The following is a 23,151-nucleotide window of genomic DNA, read 5'->3' on the forward strand; positions in this document are numbered from 1 at the left end:
GTTAGTGGTTGAAGTGGACGCCTCGGACTCAGGGATAGGAGCTGTGCTTTCCCAGAGCGGGAAGACCGATAAGGTCCTTCACCCGTGTGCCTATTTTTCCCGCAGGTTGACCCCGGCCGAACGGAACTATGACGTCGGCAATCGAGAACTCCTTGCGGTGAAAGAGGCTCTTGAAGAGTGGAGACATCTGTTGGAGGGAACGTCCGTGCCATTCACGGTTTTCACTGACCACCGGAACCTGGAGTATATCAGGACCGCCAAGCGGCTGAATCCCAGGCAAGCCCGCTGGTCACTGTTCTTCGGCCGTTTTGACTTCCGGATCACCTACCGTCCCGGGACCAAGAACCAGAGATCGGATGCCTTGTCCCGGGTACATGAAGATGAAGTCAAAACGGAGTTGTCGGATCCACCGGAACCCATCATCCCGGAGTCCACTATCGTGGCCACCCTCACCTGGGACGTAGAGAGAACCGTCCGGGAGGCCCTGGCACGAAGCCCGGACCCCGGAACTGGGCCGAAGAACAGACTTTACGTCCCACCAGAAGCTAGGGCTGCAGTCCTGGACTTCTGTCACGGCTCTAAGCTCTCCTGTCATCCAGGGGTGCGAAGAACCGTGGCAGTTGTCCGGCAGCGCTTCTGGTGGGCGTCCCTAGAGGCCGACGTCCGGGATTATATCCAGGCCTGCACCACCTGCGCCAGGGGCAAGGCTGACCATCGTAGGGCTTCGGGTCTGCTCCAGCCGCTGCCCGTGCCCCATCGCCCCTGGTCCCACATCGGCCTGGATTTTGTCACGGGTCTCCCGCCGTCCCAGGGCAACACCACCATCCTCACGATAGTGGACCGATTCTCCAAGGCGGCCCACTTTGTGGCCCTCCCGAAGCTCCCGACAGCCCAGGAGACAGCGGACCTCCTGGTTCACCACGTCGTCCGGCTGCATGGGATCCCAACAGACATTGTCTCAGATCGCGGTCCCCAGTTCTCCTCGCACGTCTGGAGGAGCTTCTGCCGGGAACTGGGGGCCACGGTGAGTCTCTCATCCGGGTACCATCCCCAGACCAACGGGCAAGCAGAACGGGCCAACCAGGAGATGGAGCAGGCCCTGCGTTGCGTGACAGCCGCGCACCCGGCAGCCTGGAGTACCCATCTGGCCTGGATCGAGTATGCCCATAACAACCAGGTGTCGTCAGCCACCGGCCTCTCCCCTTTCGAGGTATGTCTGGGGTACCAACCGCCTTTGTTTCCAGTGGTTGAGGGAGAGGTCGGTGTGCCCTCGGTCCAGGCCCACCTACGGAAGTGCCGTCGGGTGTGGCGTGCCGCCCGTTCTGCCTTGCTGAGGGCCCGGATGAGGTCAAAGGCCCATGCAGACCGTCGGCGGACCCCGGCCCCTGCGTATCGGCCAGGGCAGGAGGTGTGGTTGTCGACAAAGGACATCCCCCTCAAAGTGGACTCCCCCAAGTTACAGGACCGTTACATCGGTCCCTTCAAGATCCAGAAGGTCATCAGTCCAGCGCAGTGAGGCTTCAGCTGCCGGCCTCACTGCGGATCCATCCTGTATTTCACGTGTCCCGAATCAAACCACATCACACCTCACCCCTCTGTACTCCGGGTCCGGCACCGCCTCCTGCCCGGATCATCGATGGCGAGCCGGCTTGGACTGTGCGCCGGCTTTTGGATGTCCGTAGGATGGGCCGGGGTTTCCAGTATTTGGTGGACTGGGAGGGGTACGGACCTGAAGAACGCTCCTGGGTGAAGAGGAGCTTCATTCTGGACCCGGCCCTCCTGGCCGATTTCTACCGCCGCCACCCGGACAAGCCTGGTCGGGCGCCAGGAGGCGCCCGTTGAGGGGGGGGTCCTGTTGTGTGGGCTGCTGAAGAGGAGGTACTGCTGGCCCACCACCACCAGAGGGCACCCTGCCTGGTGTGCGGGCTCCAGGCACCAGAGGGCGCTGCCGCCTCACAGGAGCAGCCGGGGTGACAGCTGACACTCATCACCTGTGACAGCTGTCACCACTCATCTGATCTGCATCGGTATATCAGCAAGACGTCATCTCCACCTCTTTGCCGAGATATCGTTCTACCTGAAAGGTAATATCCTCAGCCTGACTGCTTGATAGAAAGCCTTTTTGTTGTGATTTTTGTGAGTGATAACAGACTTTTTCTCCAACGAGAGGTGGAGGTAGCTTCCCTGCCGTGCAGATTGCTGGGTGCAGACGCACCCACGTTTAATTGTGTTTTTGTTCCTCGCCAGCAGTACCAGGTCCGACACGCGGAGGCAGTGGCCACCTGGGAGTTCGGGACTTGGCGGCTCCAGTATTCCCGGGTTCTGGTGGCGGAGGAAATCGTGTGGTTCCGGTTCTGCTTTGGACAGGCGTCTCCTATCTTCGAGCCTGCCCACACGACACCTTCTAATTTGACCTTTGATCTATTGTGGAATCTGTTGTTTGTTGTGCACGTTCGCAACAGTAAAGTGTTGTTATTTGACCTATTCTATTGTCCGTTCATTTGCGCCCCCTGTTGTGGGTCCGTGTACTTACACTTTCCCAACAGTGTTTATATATATAAAAAAGTTCCACATGAGTAGTAAATGATATTTCAGGGGTTTTTTTTCCACATCTGGACTGCATTGGACCAGGTCCAGATCAAAAAGTGAGATATTATCCAAGAGAAGCTAAAGCTTCTTTACAGCATGATTTCAGATTTACATCTGGACAGTGTCCAGATGTAGATCTTGATCGCATTCCACCAGATCTAGATCATAAACCAATATATACTGCAATAAAGGGGCTTCTAAAAACAAGATAAAATCATTAAAGCTGATGGAAATTATCTTGCAGATAATTTTACTTGACGTCTTGAATTTTCAAGTTTGTTAAATCTGTAAAGAAGCATTGAAATACTGAAAATAACAAATTGTTCAACACTTCAAAATGCCCGTGGTCACCGGTTCTGTTCATTACCTTTATGGACAGAATTTCTAGGTGCAGCCAGGGTGTAGAGGGGGTCTGGTTTGGGAACCACAGAATCTCATCTCTGCTGTTTGCGGACGATGTGGTTCTGTTGGCTTCGTCAAATCAGGACCTTCAGCATGCACTGGGGCTGTTTGCAGCCGAGTGTGAAGCGTCCGGGATGAAAATCAGCACCTCCAAATCCGAGGCCATGGTTCTCGACTGAAAAAAGGTGCCTTGCCCTCTTCAGGTCGGTGGAGTGTCCTTGCCTCAAGTGGAGGAGTTTAAGTATCTCGGGGTCTTGTTCACAAGTGAGGGACGGATGGAGGGTGAGATGGACAGACGGATCGGTGCAGCGTCTGCAGTGATGCGGTCGCTGTATCGGACCGTTGTGGTGAAGAAAGTGCTGAGCAGGGGGGGCAAAGCTCTCAATTTACTGATCGATCTACGTTCCAACCCTCACCTATGGTCATGAGATTTGGCTCATGACTGAAAGAACAAGATCGTGAGTACAAGCGGCCGAGATGAGTTTCCTCCATACGGTGGCTGGGCGCTCCCTTAGAGATAGGGTGAGGAGCTTGGTCACTCGGGAGGACCTCGGAGTTGAGCCGCTGCTCCTCCACATCGAAAGGAGCCAGCTGAGGTGGCTCGGGCATCTTTTCCGGATGCCCCCTGGACACCTCGCTGGAGAGGTGTTCCAGGCACGTCCCATCGCGAGGAGGCCCCGGGGAAGACCCAGGACACGCTGGAGGGACTACGTCTCTCAGCTGGCTTGGGAACACCTCGGGGTTCCCCCGGAGGAGCTGGGGGAGGTGTGTGTGGATCGGGAGGTCTGGGTGGCTTTGCTTGAGCTGCTGCCCCCGCGACCCGACCCCGGATGAAGTGGAAGAAAATGGATGGATGGATGGACTTCAAAATATATTTTTTTATGTCAGTAAGAACCAAATAATTTGCAGTGTACCAAGAATAAAAAAAAACCTTTAGATTTAGAAGTATCCTTCTCAGTTTCAGTGGAGCATTTTTGACATGGGAAACATATGTTCACATTGTCAAAGCAAGTGTTGGGACAAGTCCTGTCCCTCATGCTTGCTTTCTCTCTCTCTCTCTCTCCCTCTCTTTCCCTCTATCGTTTGCTCTCTCCGTCTTGCTCTTTCTCCTTCTCCCTCTCTCATTTGTTCTCTCTCTCTCCCTCTCCCTCACTTGCTGTGTTTCTGCTGAGCAAACTTGGAACTTTTTGGAAACACGAAGCCTTACAACTGTAAAATAAACCGTAAATTTCTAAATGTATCATCAGCGATGCTCATGCGAGGAACTCTGGAGTAATACTAAAGGATTTTGATGGAGTTTTTTTCCCCATTTGGCAAATAGAAACAAACTCTGTTCAGCACTGCTCCTGTGCTGTGCTCTGAGCTGCTGTTTCATAGCGTTTCACAGCCTCGAGATGTTGAAGTACCTGATGTTTCAGTAACAATTCAGTTCATGTTTCAGAAAATCAGTGCTCAGTAACACAGACAATTTGAACCCGAGAGCCGGGCAGAAATTTGCCCCTACCCGTGCCTTAAAACCCTTGACTGCAGAACAAACAGCTCGGCTTCAGCTCAGAAACCTCCCCCTCCCCTCCTCACACTCAGCAGTAAACAAAGCAGAGAGCTAGCAGCACTTGAGAGGTTTCACAGACGTGGCTTCGCTCTGTTATTGGAAAACGCTGTAGGTTGTATCGGTATTTTCTGATACTTGAATTACGTTGGTATCGGAAGACAATGCCGATAATGGATCGGATCAATCCCAACCTTAATCTGGACTAAATTATTTCAGAGATGATAAAGTTTCTTTAAAACACAATCTCAGATTTGTATAACCTTTATTTTCTTTGTGAACAGTCAAAAAATGGACATTTGGGGTTGGGGGTTCCATGTGTACGATGCATTGGACCATATCCAAAACAAAAACTGCTATCCAGTGGGGACTGGTGAAAAAAAAACCTTGGTGGTGCTGGTGTGCCAATAGATTTCCCTGCCTAGTCCAGTACAGGCAGTCAAATGAACAGTCGGAAAATAATCATTTCATATCCTTCTCAAAATCAGCAGTTTCACAGATAAAGTTAATCATTTCCAGCTATATTAGGCCTCATTTATACAAATTCCTCAATTAACAAAAGAACATTATGTATATACTACAATGTTCACACCACCTTCCAAAAAAGAGAGGGACAGAAAGACATGGTGTGTGTGTGTATGAGTGAGAGAGAGAGAGAGAAAATTAAGGTAATAATTTCCATGAACATTACTGAGTGGAATGGAGGCAAAATAAAGAAGCTAGAATAACTTTAATTAAATAATTTGGCTAACTAATAACACCAAAACCTTTAAATTAAATTAAGTATACAAAACCACTTAATTAAATGCTTTGCTAAACTTGAGTTAGTCTGACTATAAGTGTCTTGTGTGAATTCAGTAGTGGCTGAGTTAGAATTTCTTAAAAAAAAAAAAAACATGCAACTTGCTATTTTAGGTTTTTTTTTTTTTAACTGAGCAAATCATTTGTTTTAGACTGTGGAATACTCCAAAGAATATTTCACTTCTGTGGGCTGATCCTCATTATGTGTAAACTGAAATCAAGTTGAAACTACTCCAATATTTTTTGAACATGTTACAAACAGCCCCGGTGTCGCAGACCGAACGGTCCACCCCTAAAAATCGTTTTTTAGTGGGGGCCATTCAGTTGGCAACACCGGTCTCCCCTAACCATTATAACTGGTCCGCTGTACCAATAAAGATCAGCTTTGACCCCCTAAAACAAACAAACATCATTCATTCGTTTTATCTTAAATTTTCATCCTCATTTCCACACCAGGAGCAACATTCGGGAGTAAATCCTAACAGCTCGTCGGCTCACCCGAGCTGAAGTGGGATCTGAAGGCGAATCCACAGCTGAAAACCACGAGGACATAACGAGCAGGAGGAGCAGCAATCGCAAAGTCCCAAAGTTCTTCAACTTCCATCCATCTATTTTCTTCCACTTTACGGAGTCGGGTCGCGGGGGCAGCAGCTCAAGCAAAGCCTCCCAGACCTCCCGATCCACACACACCTCCCCCAGCTCCTCTGGGGGAACCCCAAGGCGTTCCCAAGCCAGCCGAGAGATGCAGTCCCTCCAGTGTGTCCTGGGTCTTCCCCGGGGCCTCCTCCCAATGGGACGTGCCCGGAACACCTCTCCAGTGAGGCGTCCAGGGGGCATCCGGAAAAGATGCCTGAGCCACCTCAACTGACTCCTTTCAATGTGGAGGAGCAGCGGCTCGACTCCAAGCTCCTCACCCTATCTCTAAGGGAGCGCCCAGCCACCCTGCAGAGGACACTCATCTCGGCTGCTTGTACTCGCGATCTCGTTCTTTCGGTCATGAGCCAAATCTCATGACCATAGGTGAGGATCGGAACGTAGATCGATCCGTAAATCGAGAGCTTTGCCCCCCTACTCAGCTCTCTCTTCACCACGACAGTCCGATACAGCGACCGCATCACTGCAGATGCTGCACCGATCCGTCTATCGCTCTCACGCTCCATCCGTCCCTCACTCGTGAACAAGACCCCAAGATACTTAAACTCCTCCACTTGAGGTAAGGACACTCCACCGACCTGAAGAGGGCAAAGCACCTTTTTCCGGTCGAGAACCATGGCCTCGGATTTGGAGGTGCTGATTCTCATCCCGGACGCTTCACACTCGGCTGCAAACCGCCCCAGTGCACGCTGAAGGTCCTGATTTGACGAAGCCAACAGAACTACATCGTCCGCAAACAGCAGAGACGAGATTCTGTGGTTCCCAAACCAGACCCCCTCTACACCCTGGCTGCGCCTAGAAATTCTGTACATAAAAATAATGAACAGAACCGGTGACAAAGCCAGTGTGCACTGGAAACAGGTTTGACTTACTACCGGCAATGCGAACCAAGTCCCTGTAGTTCTTCAACTTACTCCAGCAAATCACACGGAGACAAAAAAATAAATATAACCCAAATGTCGGTGGGGGTTGTGTTTCTGGCAAAAACAGCAGCACTTTGATAAATCCACGGGTGACCCAAGCCGTTAAATTTGGCGATGCTGATTGGCCAAATATTTATTATCTTCCTTAGCAACATACACAATTGGTCATTTCGCTGCACTTCAAGTGGCTCTTTGAGTGAGCGCCCAAGAAGAGAAATGATACGTTCTGTAATTCTGTCGGTGGAAATGCACTGTTGAATGAGAGTCAGTTGGTGGAAATGTTTTAATAATTCAGATTACATGTAGGCACAAACTATTAAGTAAAACTGACATTGATAATACTTTATAAAAAAATATATTTTATCACTTTTCCCCTCCACAGCTGGGAGGGTGGGGCCCCAGCGCCCCCAATTGGCCAGCCGCCACTGGATTTGTCCAATCTGGATGAGATTATCTCAGACAGGGTGTGGTGAAACCTTTATTGTTTTCAGTGAAACTGCAAGAAATGGATATCTCGCTGACAACCCCCCCAAAAAAAATCTGGATCACAGTGTACCAGGTCCAGATCAGAAACCACCGTACCTAGATTTGTCTAATCTGAACTACGTAGATTATCCCAGAGAGGCTGAAGTTTCTTGAAAACATGATTTCAGATTTGCATAACCTTTATTCTATTTGTGCAAATGCATGAAAGGGACATTTCAGAGTTTGTGTCACCTGGACAGATGTCTTTGTTATGAACCAGACGTGATGTTTGACTACATCAATCAAAAAAAAAAAAATAATTGTTATTCTACCACATATTCATTGGGCACCTCCTGGATGTCAGGTGAACTTTAACAGTGTCAGACTGGACTACAAAAGGACCGTAAGACCCTGACCATGTCTTCAGTCTACAGAGGTCGTCCCTGTGGGGCCTGTCTTCTTCTGTCCTCACCCTGTGTCTGAACGTACACTTACAGGTTTCAGTGCAGACGTGTGAAACAAAAACAGGCACCACTGTTCACGACACCGTGGACTCATTGTCCATGACGGTAACTTCCTGGATCACACATGACAACATCTCTGATTCTGACTTACACACTGCAGTAATGTTCCAGCTGACTGATGGAGGAGTCCTGAGTCTGGACACCAAGAGACCAGTCTGTCCCAAATCCAGTCTAGCATTACATAATGTCCAAGTCTGGTGTCAAACTTCCTTCAACAAATATAAAACCAGTAATTTACTTCATGTTTCTGAGTGCTGACTCAGTTCTCATGGCTCCTGCTTCAGTTCTGCAAAGAAACCCCGAGGACATGACATGTGCTTCACTGTTCATGAAGCTGGAGCACTGAGGCAAATAGAAGAACCCAGGTCCGAAGAGTCTCGTGGTTTATGATGATGGTTCCTGCTCTGTCGTTGCCATCATCCTGATCATCACACTGCAGTGTCATCAGTTTTTCATATTTCCGCAAGGTGGCATCAAGCTTCCATCCAGAATGATGTGATTGTCCTGTTTCTCTCCATCTGCTCCCTCGCCTCCTGCCACAGCACCCAGCTGTTGCGTGCAGTTGAGCGGAGCCAGTTTGGAGGACATGGAGCTCATAGAGCTGCCTGATCCAGCAACAGAGGACTCCGTGTGATTCCTCCCTTGGTAGCTTAAATCTCTGAGATGTCCATCATCTGCTGAGCTCCTGGACACTGAACCCACACTTCCTCCCTGGGAGTTGCCTGAACTGACAGATTGTAAGAGCTCCAGACCAGAATTCATTTTCTGCACTGACAAGCTACAAGTTGGAGAAAACCTGCCAACTGTGTCATTAGATGGTCGTTGAGTAGACTCAGCTGGGGTGCCCACAGGTGCCACCACTGCCATACGCAAGTCCTCGTTTGAGCCAGTGAAGTCAGCCTGGAGGACTCTGGTCTTCTGAGGGCAGCTGTGATCTTGCAAGTTGCTGTTTATCCCAAAACATTCAGCTGATTCTGATGCAACACCTTCTTCTGCAGTCCCACTCTCTCTGGGGCTGGAGACGAGCTCATAGAGACCCTCTTGGATGATGCACGTTGGCTGCACGCAGTCCGGGTACCTGTTCATGTTGCTGATCTGACGAAGGTCTAAGGGAGGGGGTATACGCTGCTGTTGAGCACAAAATGAACTCTCTCCGGTACTTGGGAGCAAAGCGCTTCTCTCTGTTTCCCCACATAAATTCTCTACCATCTTTGAGCTGAGGCTAACTTGAGGTGAGGTTTGTTCTTTTCCCGGTGCATGCTGGGAACATGTTGATGCCACGGCCTTCATCTCTATCTCCTCCTCAGTAATTTTTTCTGGCTTCTCCTGAGTGCTTTTTGTCTTCTTGTTAGTGAATTCCAGCTGCATTGCATTTGCTTGTTGTGAAGCCCGTTTGCCAGATGGCACCTTTGCTTGTTCGGGTTGGCTGAGCTGATTGACCTCCTGATATGCAGAATGCTGGGACCGGCCTGGGCTGCCCAACCCTGCATTGGAGGAGTGTTTGTCATATCGCCAACGGCTGGGTGACACATGGTTGTCCACAATATGCTTGCTGTCCTCTTTCTTTTCCACCAGTACATCTGTTAGCTCCAGACTATGAGCAAATGTGTCCTTTACATTGATGGAGACAATGCTACCACTCCTTTTTGCTCTTTCAAGAGCTTCTCTCCTCTTGATGGCCTTCTCCTGCCTCTTCTGCTCTCTGTAGAACTCAGAGAAATTATTGACAATGATGGGAATAGGCAATGCAATGACCAGCACACCTGCAATGCAGCATAACCCTCCAACAATCTTACCCAGCAAAGTCTGCGGGTAGATATCTCCATAGCCAACTGTGGTCATTGTGATAGTAGCCCACCAGAAAGAAGCGGGAATACTGGTGAATTTTGTGGCATCCTCATCCTTCTCAGCAAAGAACACCAAGCTAGAGAATATCATAATGCCCATAGCCAAGAAGAGGATCAGCAGACCCAATTCATTGTAGCTCCTCCTCAAAGTGAAGCCCAAAGACTGGAGGCCCGTTGAGTGGCGGGCCAGTTTCAGGATCCTCAGGATTCTCATGATGCGGAAGATCTGGACCACACGACGCACATTCTGGAACTGCATCACGCTCTTACTGGATTCAGTTAGGCAGACTGTCACATAGTAAGGCAGTATAGCCAACAAGTCAATGATGTTAAGTGGAGCTTTGATGAAACTCCACTTGCTGGGTGCTGACAACAGGCGCAGAACATACTCCATCGTGAACCAGGCAATGCAGACAGCTTCCACATGGGCTAAACTGGGATTGTCATTGAACTGACCAAACTCATCCACCACCTGCAGCTCTGGAAGTGTGTTGAGTGACAATGAGATGGTGGACATGATGATGAACAAGATGGAGACCATGGCCAGGATCTACAGAAGAAAGAACAGACGATGAGTAATTGTGTTTGCTCAGGTCTTCAGGTAAGAACTTATCTGTACCACTGGTTCTCAAAGAGGTTCTCAAGTACCTCCTAACGTGCATAGTTCAGTCCTCTGCTACAAGCCGATTAGCTCATTAAACAGAAATGAGCAGGTCAGGAATCAGGAGGTACTTGAGGGCCACTTGGAGAACCACTGGTCTACACAGTATGCTGACATCATTCTAGTTTCTGATTCTGGATCAGACTCAGTCTAATACTGTAGTGACGGCATGGCTTGGAATCATGAAAATTTTTGAGTGGCCTTTTTTGAGAGACATTTTTGTTTTCACAGTTTTTATGAGACTCTGATTATACATTGTTTCGGAGACGTTTTATTGACTACAGTTTTTGTGAGATGATTTTCTGATTGCAGAATTTTTATAGAACAAATTATTCATTGTATAGTTTTTTTTTCTGGCAAGTTTTTGCACCATTTTTAAGAGATGTCTTTTTAATTGTACAGTTTTTGTTGGATGACTTTATGGTCATTCAAATTTTTTAGGTGATTTTTGAAAGTAGTGTTTTTTTTTGCAGTTTGTAGTTTATCCAATATACCTGTTTGACTGCCGTTTTCTGAGATAACTTTTTGATTGTCACTTTCTTGATTGTTGTTTTCTGAGATTACTTTTTGGTGGTTGTTTTTCTGAGATGATTTTTTTGATTGTCATTTTTCTAAGAGCGTGTTTGAGAGTCACCTTTTTGAGATGCCTTTTATGGTTTTGGTTTTTGATTGTAGTTTTTCTGTGATGGCTTTTTCATCATCATTTAAGATGACTTTTTGAGAATCACTTTGGCATTACTTTGTCGTTTTTCAGAGATGTTTTTTTTTAATTGTTTTTTTTAGATGACATTTAGGTTGTCATTTTTTTCTGAGAATTGTGCACATTGGAAAGACACAATCCTCAGTAAAACGTTATCATGAGTAAATCAACATGCACGTTTTGACACACGCTGACTTTAAGTAAATCAGGCACATGATGTTGCCTGGAATCCATCTAAATTAGTTTTTGTGTTTAATCCCAGTAAAGTCATAATGGGGCTTTGACCTGCACTCTAATGAATGCCCTTTGACCTTTCCTTGAAACAGCGTTTTTGCAGTCTGACAGATTAACACACGACGTGCACGCTATCCAGCCTGAGCGCACGAGCTGAAGAAGCTCTTCTTGGACATTTTTGGATCACTGTAATAGGATTTTGTTTCTATCTATAGACAGTACAGAGAAAGGTCAGAAGTGATTATTCAGGCTGTCCTCATAACAGAGAACCAGGCTGCAGGGAAACCGAGGAAAAGACCGGACCTTCACACGGAACCACAAGGCCGTCACGGTGAAACGGAACCACCACATTCAACAGAACCACCACCTTCAACCAGAGACACCACATTCAACGGAACCACAGAACCACCACCTTGAAACAGAACCACCACCTTGAAACAGAACCACCACATTAAAACAGAACCACAGAACCACCACCTTCAACAGAACCACCACCACTTTCAACCAGAACCACCACCTTCAACAGAACCACCACCACTTTCAACCAGAACCACCACCTTCAACAGAACCACCACCACTTTCAACCAGAACCACCACCTTCAACAGAACCACCACCACCTTCAACAGAACCACCACCTTCAACCAGAACCACCACTTTCAACCAGAACCACCACCTTCAACAGAACCACCACCTTCAACCAGAACCACCACCTTCAACCGAACCACCACTTTCACCCCATAACCACCACCTTAAACAGAACACCTTTCAACCAGAACACCACCTTAAACAGAACCACGAACCACAGAACACCCACTTTCAACCAGAACCACCACCTTCAACCGAACCACAGAACCACAGAACCACCACTTTCAACCAGAACCACCACCTTCAACAGAACCACAGAACCACCACTTTCAACCAGAACCACCACCTTCAACCGAACCACAGAACCACCACTTTCAACCAGAACCACCACCTTCAACAGAACCACAGAACCACCACTTTCAACCAGAACCACCACCTTCAACAGAACCACAGAACCACCACTTTCAACCAGAACCACCACCTTCAACAGAACCACAGAACCACCACTTTCAACCAGAACCACCACCTTCAACAGAACCACAGAACCACCACTTTCAACCAGAACCACCACATTCAACAGAACCACAGAAACACCACCACCACCTTCAAACAGAACCACCACATTCAACAGAACCACAGAACCACCACCTTCAAACAGAACCACAGAAACACCACCTTCTGTTGGGAAAGTGTAGGTACACGGACCCACAACAGGGGGCGCAAATGAACGGACAATGGAGTAGGTCAAATAACAACACTTTACTGTTGTGAATGTGCACAACAAATACAACAGATTATAACAATAGACAAAAGTCAATTCACAAAAGGTGTCGTGTGGGCAGGCTCGAAGATAGGAGACGTCTGTCCAAAGCAGAACCGGAACCACACGATTTCCTCCGCCACCAGACCCCGGGAATACTGGAGCCGCCAAGTCCCGAATTCCCAGGTGGCCACTGCCTCCGCGTGTCGGACCTGGTACTGCTGGCGAGGAACAAAAAGACAATTAAATGTGGGCGCGTTTGCACCCAGGAATCCGCACGGCAGGAAAACTACCTCCACCTCTCGTTGGAAAAGGCGTCAACTAACAACGCACAAAAGTCACAAAGATCACTGTCAAACAGTCAGCTGAGTACGTTACCTTCCAGGTAGAAACGATATCTCGGCAAAGAGGTGGAGACGTCGTCCTGCTGATATACTCCTGCCGATCAGATGATTGGTAACAGCTGTTGCAGGTGATGCGTGACAGCTGTCACCCTGGCTGCTCCTGTGAGGCGGCTGCGCCCTCTGGTGCCTGGAGCCCGCACTCCAGACAGGGCGCCCTCTGGTGGTGGGCCAGCAGTACCTCCTCTTCTGGCGGCCCACACAACACCTTCAAAAAGAACCACCCCATTCAACAGAACCACAGAACCACCACTTTCAAACAGAACCACCACATTCAACCAGAAACACCACCTTCAACAGAACCACAGATCCACCACATTCAAACACAACCACAGGACTGCCACAGTAAAGCAGAACCACCACATTTAAACAGAACCTCCACATTCAAACACAGCCACCCAGGGCTGGGCAAGTTAACATGTTATTATCATGTTAACGCATTAATTAATGCAGACAATTTTTTTAGCACACGTTAACGCAGTTGTTTTTCTTTTTTAATTGTAAGAGTCTGTTGCTCACAGACTTTTGTTTTGTAAGTCTGCCGCTGACTGCTGCCACGGACATGGAGAAGGGCATGGAACTTTTACATGGCCATTTTCATTTTAAAGTGCTTCCAGCTGGCGTAGTTGACAGAACCAAAGTTATTTGCAGCCACTGCAAAGCTGCATTTTCTTATCAGCAGAGTACTTCAAGTCTTAAATATCACGTAAATGCAGCACACACAACTGATACCAGCAAATCATTCAACAAAACACACTGCAGCGCATTAGATGCAGCATGTGGGAGAACTATTGATAAACAAAGGCAAGAGAAGCTCACAAATGCGACAGCAAAATGGATTGCTACAGACTGCAGGCTGATTAGTATTGTGGAAGACGTCGGGCTGAGAGACATTCTGAGAATCGCAACAAAAAGATGGCACCTATGAGATACCCTGGCGATGCACCATAAAGGAGAGGACTGCAAAAGCCACAACTTTACAACGTGCACTCACTGTTGCTCTCATTGGGGACTACTGGACATCACTGGGTTTTTTTTTAACTGCAACTGCATAAACAAAATGCTGTTGTTAAAGTAGACCTGATCTTTGGACCAAAAAATGACTTATATTTACACATAAGATCCTTCTGAATATAGTAAAGTAAATCTGCAAGCCCAGATCTGTCATTCAACTGAGAAATCTTCATTTAAAAATGACAAATTTACAGCTAAAATTTAGCCCTCCGCAAAACTGTCAGCACATCCGGGACGCTGCTGAGACGTCAGGGAAAAGACCCTCTCCCAGCATGCATTGCGCGCACCAACTGTAATTTGTGGATTTACGTCAGTTTGCATCTGCACCTTTTTCTTGTCTTATACAGAAGGATCTACTTTTTTTTTAAACTTTGGTGAGTACACATTTCTTTTATTTGTGCTTGAAAATTATTTTGGCTGACTTTTTCATACGCCCGTTTGATTGAGTGGTGTCGCATTGAAAATCTACTGTCTTTCGCCTCCGGTGTTACTGTCGCAGGGTACGGAGGCGGGACCCGCAAAGAATCCAAGTCATTAAAAAGATATAAACCTCTCTCAGCGGCCATGGAGCTCTGCGGCTCCAATTACCGAGACATGCGGCACTGCGGAAAGTCTGTCCTTGCAGCAACAGGTGTCACCAGCCGCTCCGCATCAAAACAGCGAGCGTAGTCTCTGGACTTTTGCCAAGTTGGCTGCACCTCCATTCAGTAGACAGGGACGTGGTGCCAGCTGCACAGCAGACACGGGGGCGATGTGAGTGGCCCGCTTCGGTGTTTACCGAGCACGCAGACTCAGTAAGCGCAGCGGAGGCAGAGAGCGAGGCGTCGGGGAAGAACGTCGCCCGCTGTCGATGTCGCCGCTGATCTGAGCATGCAGAGCTGTATCTCACATTCATTGCAGCTTACTTTTGGATGTTGAAACCAGGATGTGTATAACAGTAACATTACTAACAGATAAAATCAATTTCAATGCGGGATCAGACTGAAGGCGGGAGCGCTCCGTCTTCGTCCGGACGTCACTGCAATGACCCGGATGTACAAACAGTTTTCGCTGAGGGCCAAATTTTAGCTGCAAATTTGTCATTTTTAAATGAAGATTTCTCCGCTGAATTACAAATTTGGGCTTGCAGATTTACTTTACTGCATTCATAAGGGTCTTACAAATAGATATCAGCTATTTCTTTCTGAGATCTGACCACATTTATTTCAATGCAGTGTTTGCAGAACAAACATTATGGCACTTTTGTTCATATGGCAGAACATTTAAAATAAAATGGTGCTATACACTACTTTTGAATTCATTTTTGGATTTTGCATATAACAGTGGGCTTAATCATGATTAATCATGGAACTCATGCGATTAATCACAATTAAAATTTTTAATCGCTGCCCAGCTCTACAACCACCATATTCAAACAGAACCACTGATTTAATAGTCTGTGGTCTCCTCCTCTCCTGGGGTAATGATGAGACATTTAGTAGCCTGATGTTGTTGAATAGGTGGCTGGTGCAAAAGGCAAGGCTTTAGATTCTTTGATAACTGCCCTTCTTTTTGGGGCCACCATGGCTTGCTGATGCTGGACACCCTTCACCCTACCGGGGAAGGCACTGCCATCTTATCTGCGATGCGAACATAGATAGAGCTCTACAGGGAGGGTAACATTAGCACTCTACAGCAGGCCATGGAGCAGGTGATTAGAGAACCTGCAGGGCTTATGACTAATGTGGTTATTGAATCCATTAGCCTAGTGAGGAAATTAGTGCAGAACATCCACTGGTGAAAGTGCAGTTTATGTGGCAGGGAGGGAACTTTGTCAAGTTGAGACTGTGGCCTGTTTCCACAGATGTGTCCATAAAGATCTTAGAGGGATATGTTTTGCAAACTTAATACTTGTTACTACATTGGATAACATTAAAATTGAGGATGCCCCACTGGCTGTTCCTGCAATATTAAATATTTTGTGTCTGCTACCTTCAACCCGTGTGAAACTTCTTAAACCCAAACCTAATTTTAGGCATCTTATATATACTACTTTGGAACCACCCCCAAATCCCAATAGTCCAATTGTCAACCCCACTGAGGTCCTTAGTTTGGGTCTCATTAACATAAGGTCACTGTCCTCAAAATCACTGTTGATAGACAATCTAATTATGGAACACCACTTAGATATGATTGGTTTATGTGAAACCTGGCTTAAACCTGCTGCTGTCCTCCCTTTAAATGAAGCCTGCTCACCGGTGTACACATTTAGTCATGTCCCTCATGATATGAAGCAAACCGGGGGTGTTGCTCTAATTTATAAATCTCGGTTTAGCTTACTAGCTGTTGGGGGTCTAAAATATAATTCGTTTGAACATCTGACTCTCCGCTCTGCCCAGGATACTATGTATAGCCAAGGTCATAAGAATAAAAATCAAGCAAGTTATTTTGTCACCGTATATAGGCCCTTGGGCCCATATTCTGAATTCTTGCATGATTTTGGTGAGTTTATCTCTAATGTGGCAACCCGCACAAATAACATTCTGATTGCTGGTGACTTCAACATTCATATAAATAAGCCTTCTGAGCCCCTCTGCAAATCATTTATGGACATTATGGATGTATTAGGATTCCAGCAATGCATTCAGGGTTCAACACACATTTGTGGAAATATCTTGGATTTAGTCCTTGTTCAAGGTATTGCTGTCACAAATATAGGCATCATACATCTTGTGTCAGTGGTCTGTGATCACTCACTTATATCTCGTTGCCATGTCTACTGGAACAAAAACCTTATTTATTATTGTGGTGACACATCAACTCTTCAATTACAACTGAACTTGATGCCAGACTGCCTGATATCTTAGCATCACTTTTGGAAAATGACCATTCAGTAGATAGTCTTATGGAAAATTTAAACTCGGCACTCAAAACTACACTTGACATGATCGCTCCACCTGTATTAACACCCCAGCCTCCAAACAGAAACGCCTTGGTTCAATAATTACCTCCATGGCCTCAAGCATAAATCTAGAGTTCTAGAACAAAAATGGTGTAGTTCAAAATTAGACGTATTCCACCTCACATGGTGCGATGCTATTCTAGACTATCACCATGTACTACTGGCTACAAAGTGGGCCTGTTACTCTGATTTGATCAACAAAAACAAACATAATTCAAAGTTCCTGTTCGACACGGCGACAACACTTATTCATGGACAACCACCTGTAAGTTGCTCTCCCTTTACAGCCCAAGATTTTTTTCTAGATTACTTTGAGAAGAAAATAGATGGCATTAGGTTAAACATATCCCAGCTAATAGCAGATGTTACAAGTTTAACCCTATACCAACAAAACTGTTTAAGGACCTGTGGCCCACTCTTGGGCCAACTGTTTTGGAAAAGCAATCATTATGTCATTAGATTCACGATCTGTTCCTAAATGTTACAAATCTGCAGTGATTAAACTGTTACTTAAGAAATCTAATATTGGCCCTAGTGTATTGAAAAATTATCCATCCATCTTGATCCATCTTGGGCCCCCTGCTTTCTCCCTTTATATAGCACCCCTTGGGCACATATTGCATTGTTTTGGGATTACCTTTTGTTGCTATGCTAATGATAGTTATACATGCCGATAACTGCTGGTAATCTCCTACACTTAAAATCCTTAGAAGATTGCCTTGCATCAATGAAAAGTTGGATGTCTAGCAATTTCTTACTTTTAAACTCGGAGAAGACGGAAATGATGGTTTTTGGTCCAGCGAGACATCAGCATCCGTTTAACCAGCGAACTCTTAACCTAGGCTTGTGTGTCATACATCACACGGACAAAGTGAGGAACCTTGGGGTAATTTTTGATCCTGTGATGTCCTTTGACCTACAGTGAGGAAAATAAGTATTTGAACACCCTGCGGTTTTGCAAGTTCTCCCACTTAGAAATCATGGAGGGGTCTGAAATTTTTATCTTAGGTGCATGTCCACTGTGAGAGACATAATAAAAAAAAAAAAAAAAAAAAAAAAAATCCAGAAAACACAATGTATGATTTTTTAATAATTAATTTGTATGTTAATGCTGCAAATAAGTATTTGAACACCTACCAACCAGCAAGAATTCTGGCTCACACAGACCTGTTAATTTTTCTTTAAGAAGCCCTCTTATTCTGCACTCTTTACCTGTATTAATTGCACCTGTTTGAACTTGTTACCTGTATAAAAGACACCTGTTCACACACTCAATCAATCACACTCCAACCTGTCCACCATAGTCAAGACCAAAGAGCTGTCTAAGGACACCAGGGACAAAACTGTAGACCTGCACAAGGCTGGGATGGACTACAGGACAACAGGCAAGCAGCTTGGTAGAAGACAACAACTGTTATGATTATTTATTAGAAAGTGGAAGAAACACAAGATGACTGTCAATCTCCCTCGGTCTGGGATTCCATGCAAGATCTCACTTTGTGGGGTAAGGATGATTCTGAGAAAGCTCAGAACTACACAGGAGGACCTGGTCAATGACCTGAAGAGAGCTGGGACCACAGTCACAAAGATTACATTAGTAACACATGATGCTGTCATGGTTTGAAATCCTGCAGGGCAGCAAGGTCCCCCTGCTCAAGCCAGCACATGTCCAGGCCCGTTTGAAGTTCACCAGTGACCATCTGGATCATCCAGGGGAGGCATGGGAGAAGGTCATGTGGTCAGATGAGACCAGAATAGAGCTTTTTGGAATCAACTCCACTTACCATGTTTAGAGGATGAGAACAACCCCAAGAAAACCATCCCAACCGTGAAGCATGGGGGTGGAAACATCATACTCTGGGGGTGCTCTTCTGCAAAGGGGACAGGACGACTGCACCGTATTGAAGGGAGGATGGATGGGGTCATGTATTGCAAGATTTTGGCAAACAACCTCCTTCCCTCAGTCAGAGCATTGAAGATGGGTCATGGTTGGGTCTTCCAGCATGACAATGACCCCAAACACACAGCCAGGGCAACTAAGGAGAGGCTCCGTAAGAAGCATTTCAAGGTCCTGGAGTGGCCTGGCCAGTCTCCAGACCTGAACTCAATAGAAAATCTTTGGAGGGAGCTGAAACTCCAAAGCTGAAAGATCTAGAGAAGATCTGTATGGAGGAGTGGACCAAAATCCCTGCTGCAGTGTGTGAAAACCTGGTGAAAAACTACAGGAAACGTTTGACCTCTGTAAATGCAAACAAAGGCTACTGTACCAAATATTAACATTGATTTTCACAGGTGTTCAAATACTTATTTGCAGCAGTAACATACAAATAAATTATTAAAAAAATCATACATTGTGATTTGCAGATTTTTTTTTTTTAGATTATGTCTCTCACAGTGGACATGCACCTAAGATGAAAATTTCAGACCCCTCCATGATTTGTAAGTGGGAGAACTTGTAAAATCGCAGGGTGTTCAAATACTTGTTTTCCTCACTGTACACATTAGAGATATTACGAGGATGTTAGATATTATGTTTCATGACATAATATTTCTTCCACCTGCAAAATATAGTGAAGATTCGTCCCATCCTGTCTATGTCTGATGCTGAGACCCTGATCCATGCGTTTATCTCTTCTAGATTGGACTACTGCAGTGTTCCATTTTCTAGTTTATGGCAGTCCAGCATTAGGGCTCTCCAATTGGTGCAAAATGCTGCAGCCAGACTTTTGACATGAAGCAGAAAGTTTGACCACATTACACCATTTTGGCATCTCTTCACTGGCTTCTTGTCACTGTGAGATTAGATTTTAAGGTTCCGTGATTAACCTATAAAATTATTCACGAACTAGTACCTCCCTACTTAGCTGACCTAATTAAACCCTATGTACCGGCTTTGCGTTCTCAGGGTGCAGGACTACTTTGTGTCCCTAAGGTGAATAAGAAGTCTGTGGGTCACAGAGCTTTCTCTTATCGTGCCCCTGTTCTGTGGAATGATCTCCCTGCGTCAATAAAACAGTCAGATTCTGTAGAGACTTTCAAATCCAGACTTAAGTCACACTTATTTTCCCTTTCGTATGGTTAGCATACTGGCATAGTATGGTAATATTCTTTGAAATTAATTTTTATTAGTAATGGAACAAGTCTCTGCATCAACTTAGCATTTTCTCTGCTTTCCTGTTGCTTTAATGCTGATGAATTATACCTTAGGTGTGGTTGTCCCGGCCAACTCATTCTGCTCTTTTTCTCTTTGTCTGAGGTGCGGAGGGTGTCACACAGGATTGGCGGCTGTGGACCACGGGATGCTGGACTGACCGCAAGATGCTATGCCATGAAGCTGATGCACCAGGTGTTGTTTTGATTTTCTATTTCCTGTTTCTTCAGCTCTGTAAAACTTTGTAAAATCCTTGTAACTGTTAGAATGGCCCAAGCAGAGGGTCGCCCTCTGAGTCTGGTCTGCTTGAGGTTTCTTCCTCAAATCATCAGAGGGAGTTTTTCCTTCCCACTGTTGCCTGTGTTCTTGCTCTGGGGGTTGGTAAGGTTAAACCTTACTTGTGTGAAGTGCCTTGAGGCAGCTTTGTTGTGATCTGGTGGTATATAAACTAGATGAATTGAAATTGAAAATTGAAACCACCACATTCAAACGGAACCACCACAGGTGGACCTCTGAGTTTGTGCACTTTTGTTTTACCTTTGCAGCAAACGATGAGCTTGGTTTCTCCAGCAGATCCCAAAGCATCTGCCTCTTGTCAGGAAAGCAGCCTTGGTCCTCCTCCTCTCCATCCTTCTCCCTCAGAGTATCTGCCTCCCTCCTCAGCTCCTCGTTCATTTGCTCCTTCTTCTGGTGATAGCGAGCCTGGCAACAGGACTCTAGGTAGATCTCATCAATGCCCCAGTAGTCCAGCTCCTGGCCAAAGGACAGGGCACACATCTCCTCCATCATGTGCAGCTTCCCTGTTCGGTAGAAGTTGAGGATGGAGGAGAAGGCCACCGGGTGGCGATCAAAGAAGTACTCATTATCAGAGAGACTGTAGTCATCACAGATCTCTAACAAGGACTCGTGGGTGTTGCAGTCTCTTAGCCTTCCTAGACGGGTTCTCGGTAGCCGGTCTAGTGTTCTCCACATTACTTCATGCATGAGACCTCCGATATTGAGCCTCACGCGCCGGGAACGTGCCTTGATACGGATGATCTCAATGGGCTCAGGGGGGAGGACCGAGGCTGGTGGGTGTCCTGTGCTGACTTTGGGTGTACTGAAGTTGAACCTTTCGGCCGTGTTTGCCGTGTAGGCTGCTGCTGACATGGTGACTTGTTTTGAGATGAACAGTGCCGGCCTCTGGGTTTTGGACTCAGGGTGCCCAGGCCCACCAAAGTCAGCCGGCTGTCCTCAGCGCACCGTTGGCCTGTTTAGCTCCATGACTGCAAAAACAGAATACAGGTGAGAGTGGAACATTTAACAGAGAACATCAGCTGTTCCAGTCCTGCCATCTGCTCCCATTTAAAGTTTGACTGGGAAATTTGCACCAGGGATTGCTTCCTGCCTGGTCCTGTCTTATCTGAAATCATCACAGTCCATGAAGACTCCTGTCTGATATGTAAAGACTGTCTGTGACCTAAGTGATGTTTGTGTGACATATGTAAAAACTCCTCTGTCATCTCTCCTAAACATTCCTGGACCAACTGTTTTTCCACTCATCGTACAGTAGCTGCTCTCACTTCATCACTATGAATCTCTTGCACTTCCTGATTTCTCTCTCTCTCATTTTGTTCAACAGCTCCTCAAAATATTACCTCCACCCTTTCACCACATGCTCCTTGCTTGTCAGCGTATTTCCATTTGTATCCTTTATCACCCTAACCTGCTGCACATCCTCAGCCCTTTTGTCTGGCCAACTGCTAAAAGTTATTTTTCTCTTTCCATAGTGTTCAGCTTCATGTACAGCTCACTTTTCACCACTTTTGCTACTTTTCACCTTGTGTTGCATCTCCTCGTACTCCTTTCTGCTTCCATCATCTCTCAGACTATCCTAGTTCTTTTTTGCCAACCTCTTTCTCCTTCTGCTTTCCTGAACATCTCTGAGTCTACTTGTATTCCTTCCTTGATCCAGATGTAACATCCAGCACCTTCCTAGCTGTCTCCCTCAACATATCTGCAGTATTTTTACAGTTGTCCAAAATAACTTGTCCTCTATTCAGTGCCTGTCTCACCTCCTCCCTGATCTGGCATTGTGATCTGGCACTATATAAAGAACTGAATTCAATCAATCAATCAATCAATTTTTTTATATAGCGCCAAATCACAACAAACAGTTGCCCCAAGGCGCTTTATATTGTAAGGCAAGGCCATACAATAATTATGTAAAACCCCAACGGTCAAAACGACCCCCTGTGAGCAAGCACTTGGCTACAGTGGGAAGGAAAAACTCCCTTTTAACAGGAAGAAACCTCCAGCAGAACCAGGCTCAGGGAGGGGCAGTCTTCTGCTGGGACTGGTTGGGGCTGAGGGAGAGAACCAAGAAAGACATGCTGTGGAGGGGAGCAGAGATCAATCACTAATGATTAAATGCAGAGTGGTGCATACAGAGCAAAAAGAGAAAGAAACAGTGCATCATGGGAACCCCCCAGCAGTCTACGTCTATAGCAGCATAACTAAGGGATGGTTCAGGGTCACCTGATCCAGCCCTAACTATAAGCTTTAGCAAAAAGGAAAGTTTTAAGCCTAATCTTAAAAGTAGAGAGGGTGTCTGTCTCCCTGATCTGAATTGGGAGCTGGTTCCACAGGAGAGGAGCCTGAAAGCTGAAGGCTCTGCCTCCCATTCTACTCTTACAAACCCTAGGAACTACAAGTAAGCCTGCAGTCTGAGAGCGAAGCGCTCTATTGGGGTGATATGGTACTACGAGGTCCCTAAGATAAGACGGGACCTGATTATTCAAACCTTATAAGTAAGAAGAAGAATTTTAAATTCTATTCTAGAATTAACAGGAAGCCAATGAAGAGAGGCCAATATGGGTGAGATATGCTCTCTCCTTCTAGTCCCCGTCAGTACTCTAGCTGCAGCATTTTGAATTAACTGAAGGCTTTTTAGGGAACTTTTAGGACAAC

At 46.3% G+C, this 23,151-nt stretch overlaps 1 protein-coding gene and 1 long non-coding RNA gene across 2 annotated transcripts in view; one reads left to right on the forward strand and one right to left on the reverse strand.

The window, feature by feature from the left end:
• Positions 1 to 7,546: 7,546 nt before the first annotated feature.
• The window catches only part of LOC117521517 (potassium voltage-gated channel subfamily B member 2-like), a 31,754-nt gene continuing 16,149 nt past the window's right edge, over positions 7,547 to 23,151 (reverse strand). The window contains exons 2-3 of the mRNA XM_034182831.1: positions 20,740 to 21,467; positions 7,547 to 10,304 (exon numbers count right to left, since the gene is read on the reverse strand). Of these exons, the coding sequence (XP_034038722.1) occupies positions 8,352 to 10,304; positions 20,740 to 21,351 (2,565 nt within the window). The 5' untranslated portion in view covers positions 21,352 to 21,467 and the 3' untranslated portion in view covers positions 7,547 to 8,351. The remainder of the gene's footprint in view (positions 10,305 to 20,739; positions 21,468 to 23,151) is intronic.
• LOC117521519 lies at positions 15,640 to 22,603 on the forward strand. The gene is made up of 3 exons (XR_004563957.1): positions 15,640 to 15,869; positions 20,398 to 20,402; positions 22,591 to 22,603. It is a non-coding gene; the product is annotated as an uncharacterized LOC117521519 (long non-coding RNA).

Source organism: Thalassophryne amazonica, chromosome 12 (assembly GCF_902500255.1).
Source record: "Thalassophryne amazonica chromosome 12, fThaAma1.1, whole genome shotgun sequence".
Lineage (NCBI taxonomy): Eukaryota > Metazoa > Chordata > Actinopteri > Batrachoidiformes > Batrachoididae > Thalassophryne > Thalassophryne amazonica.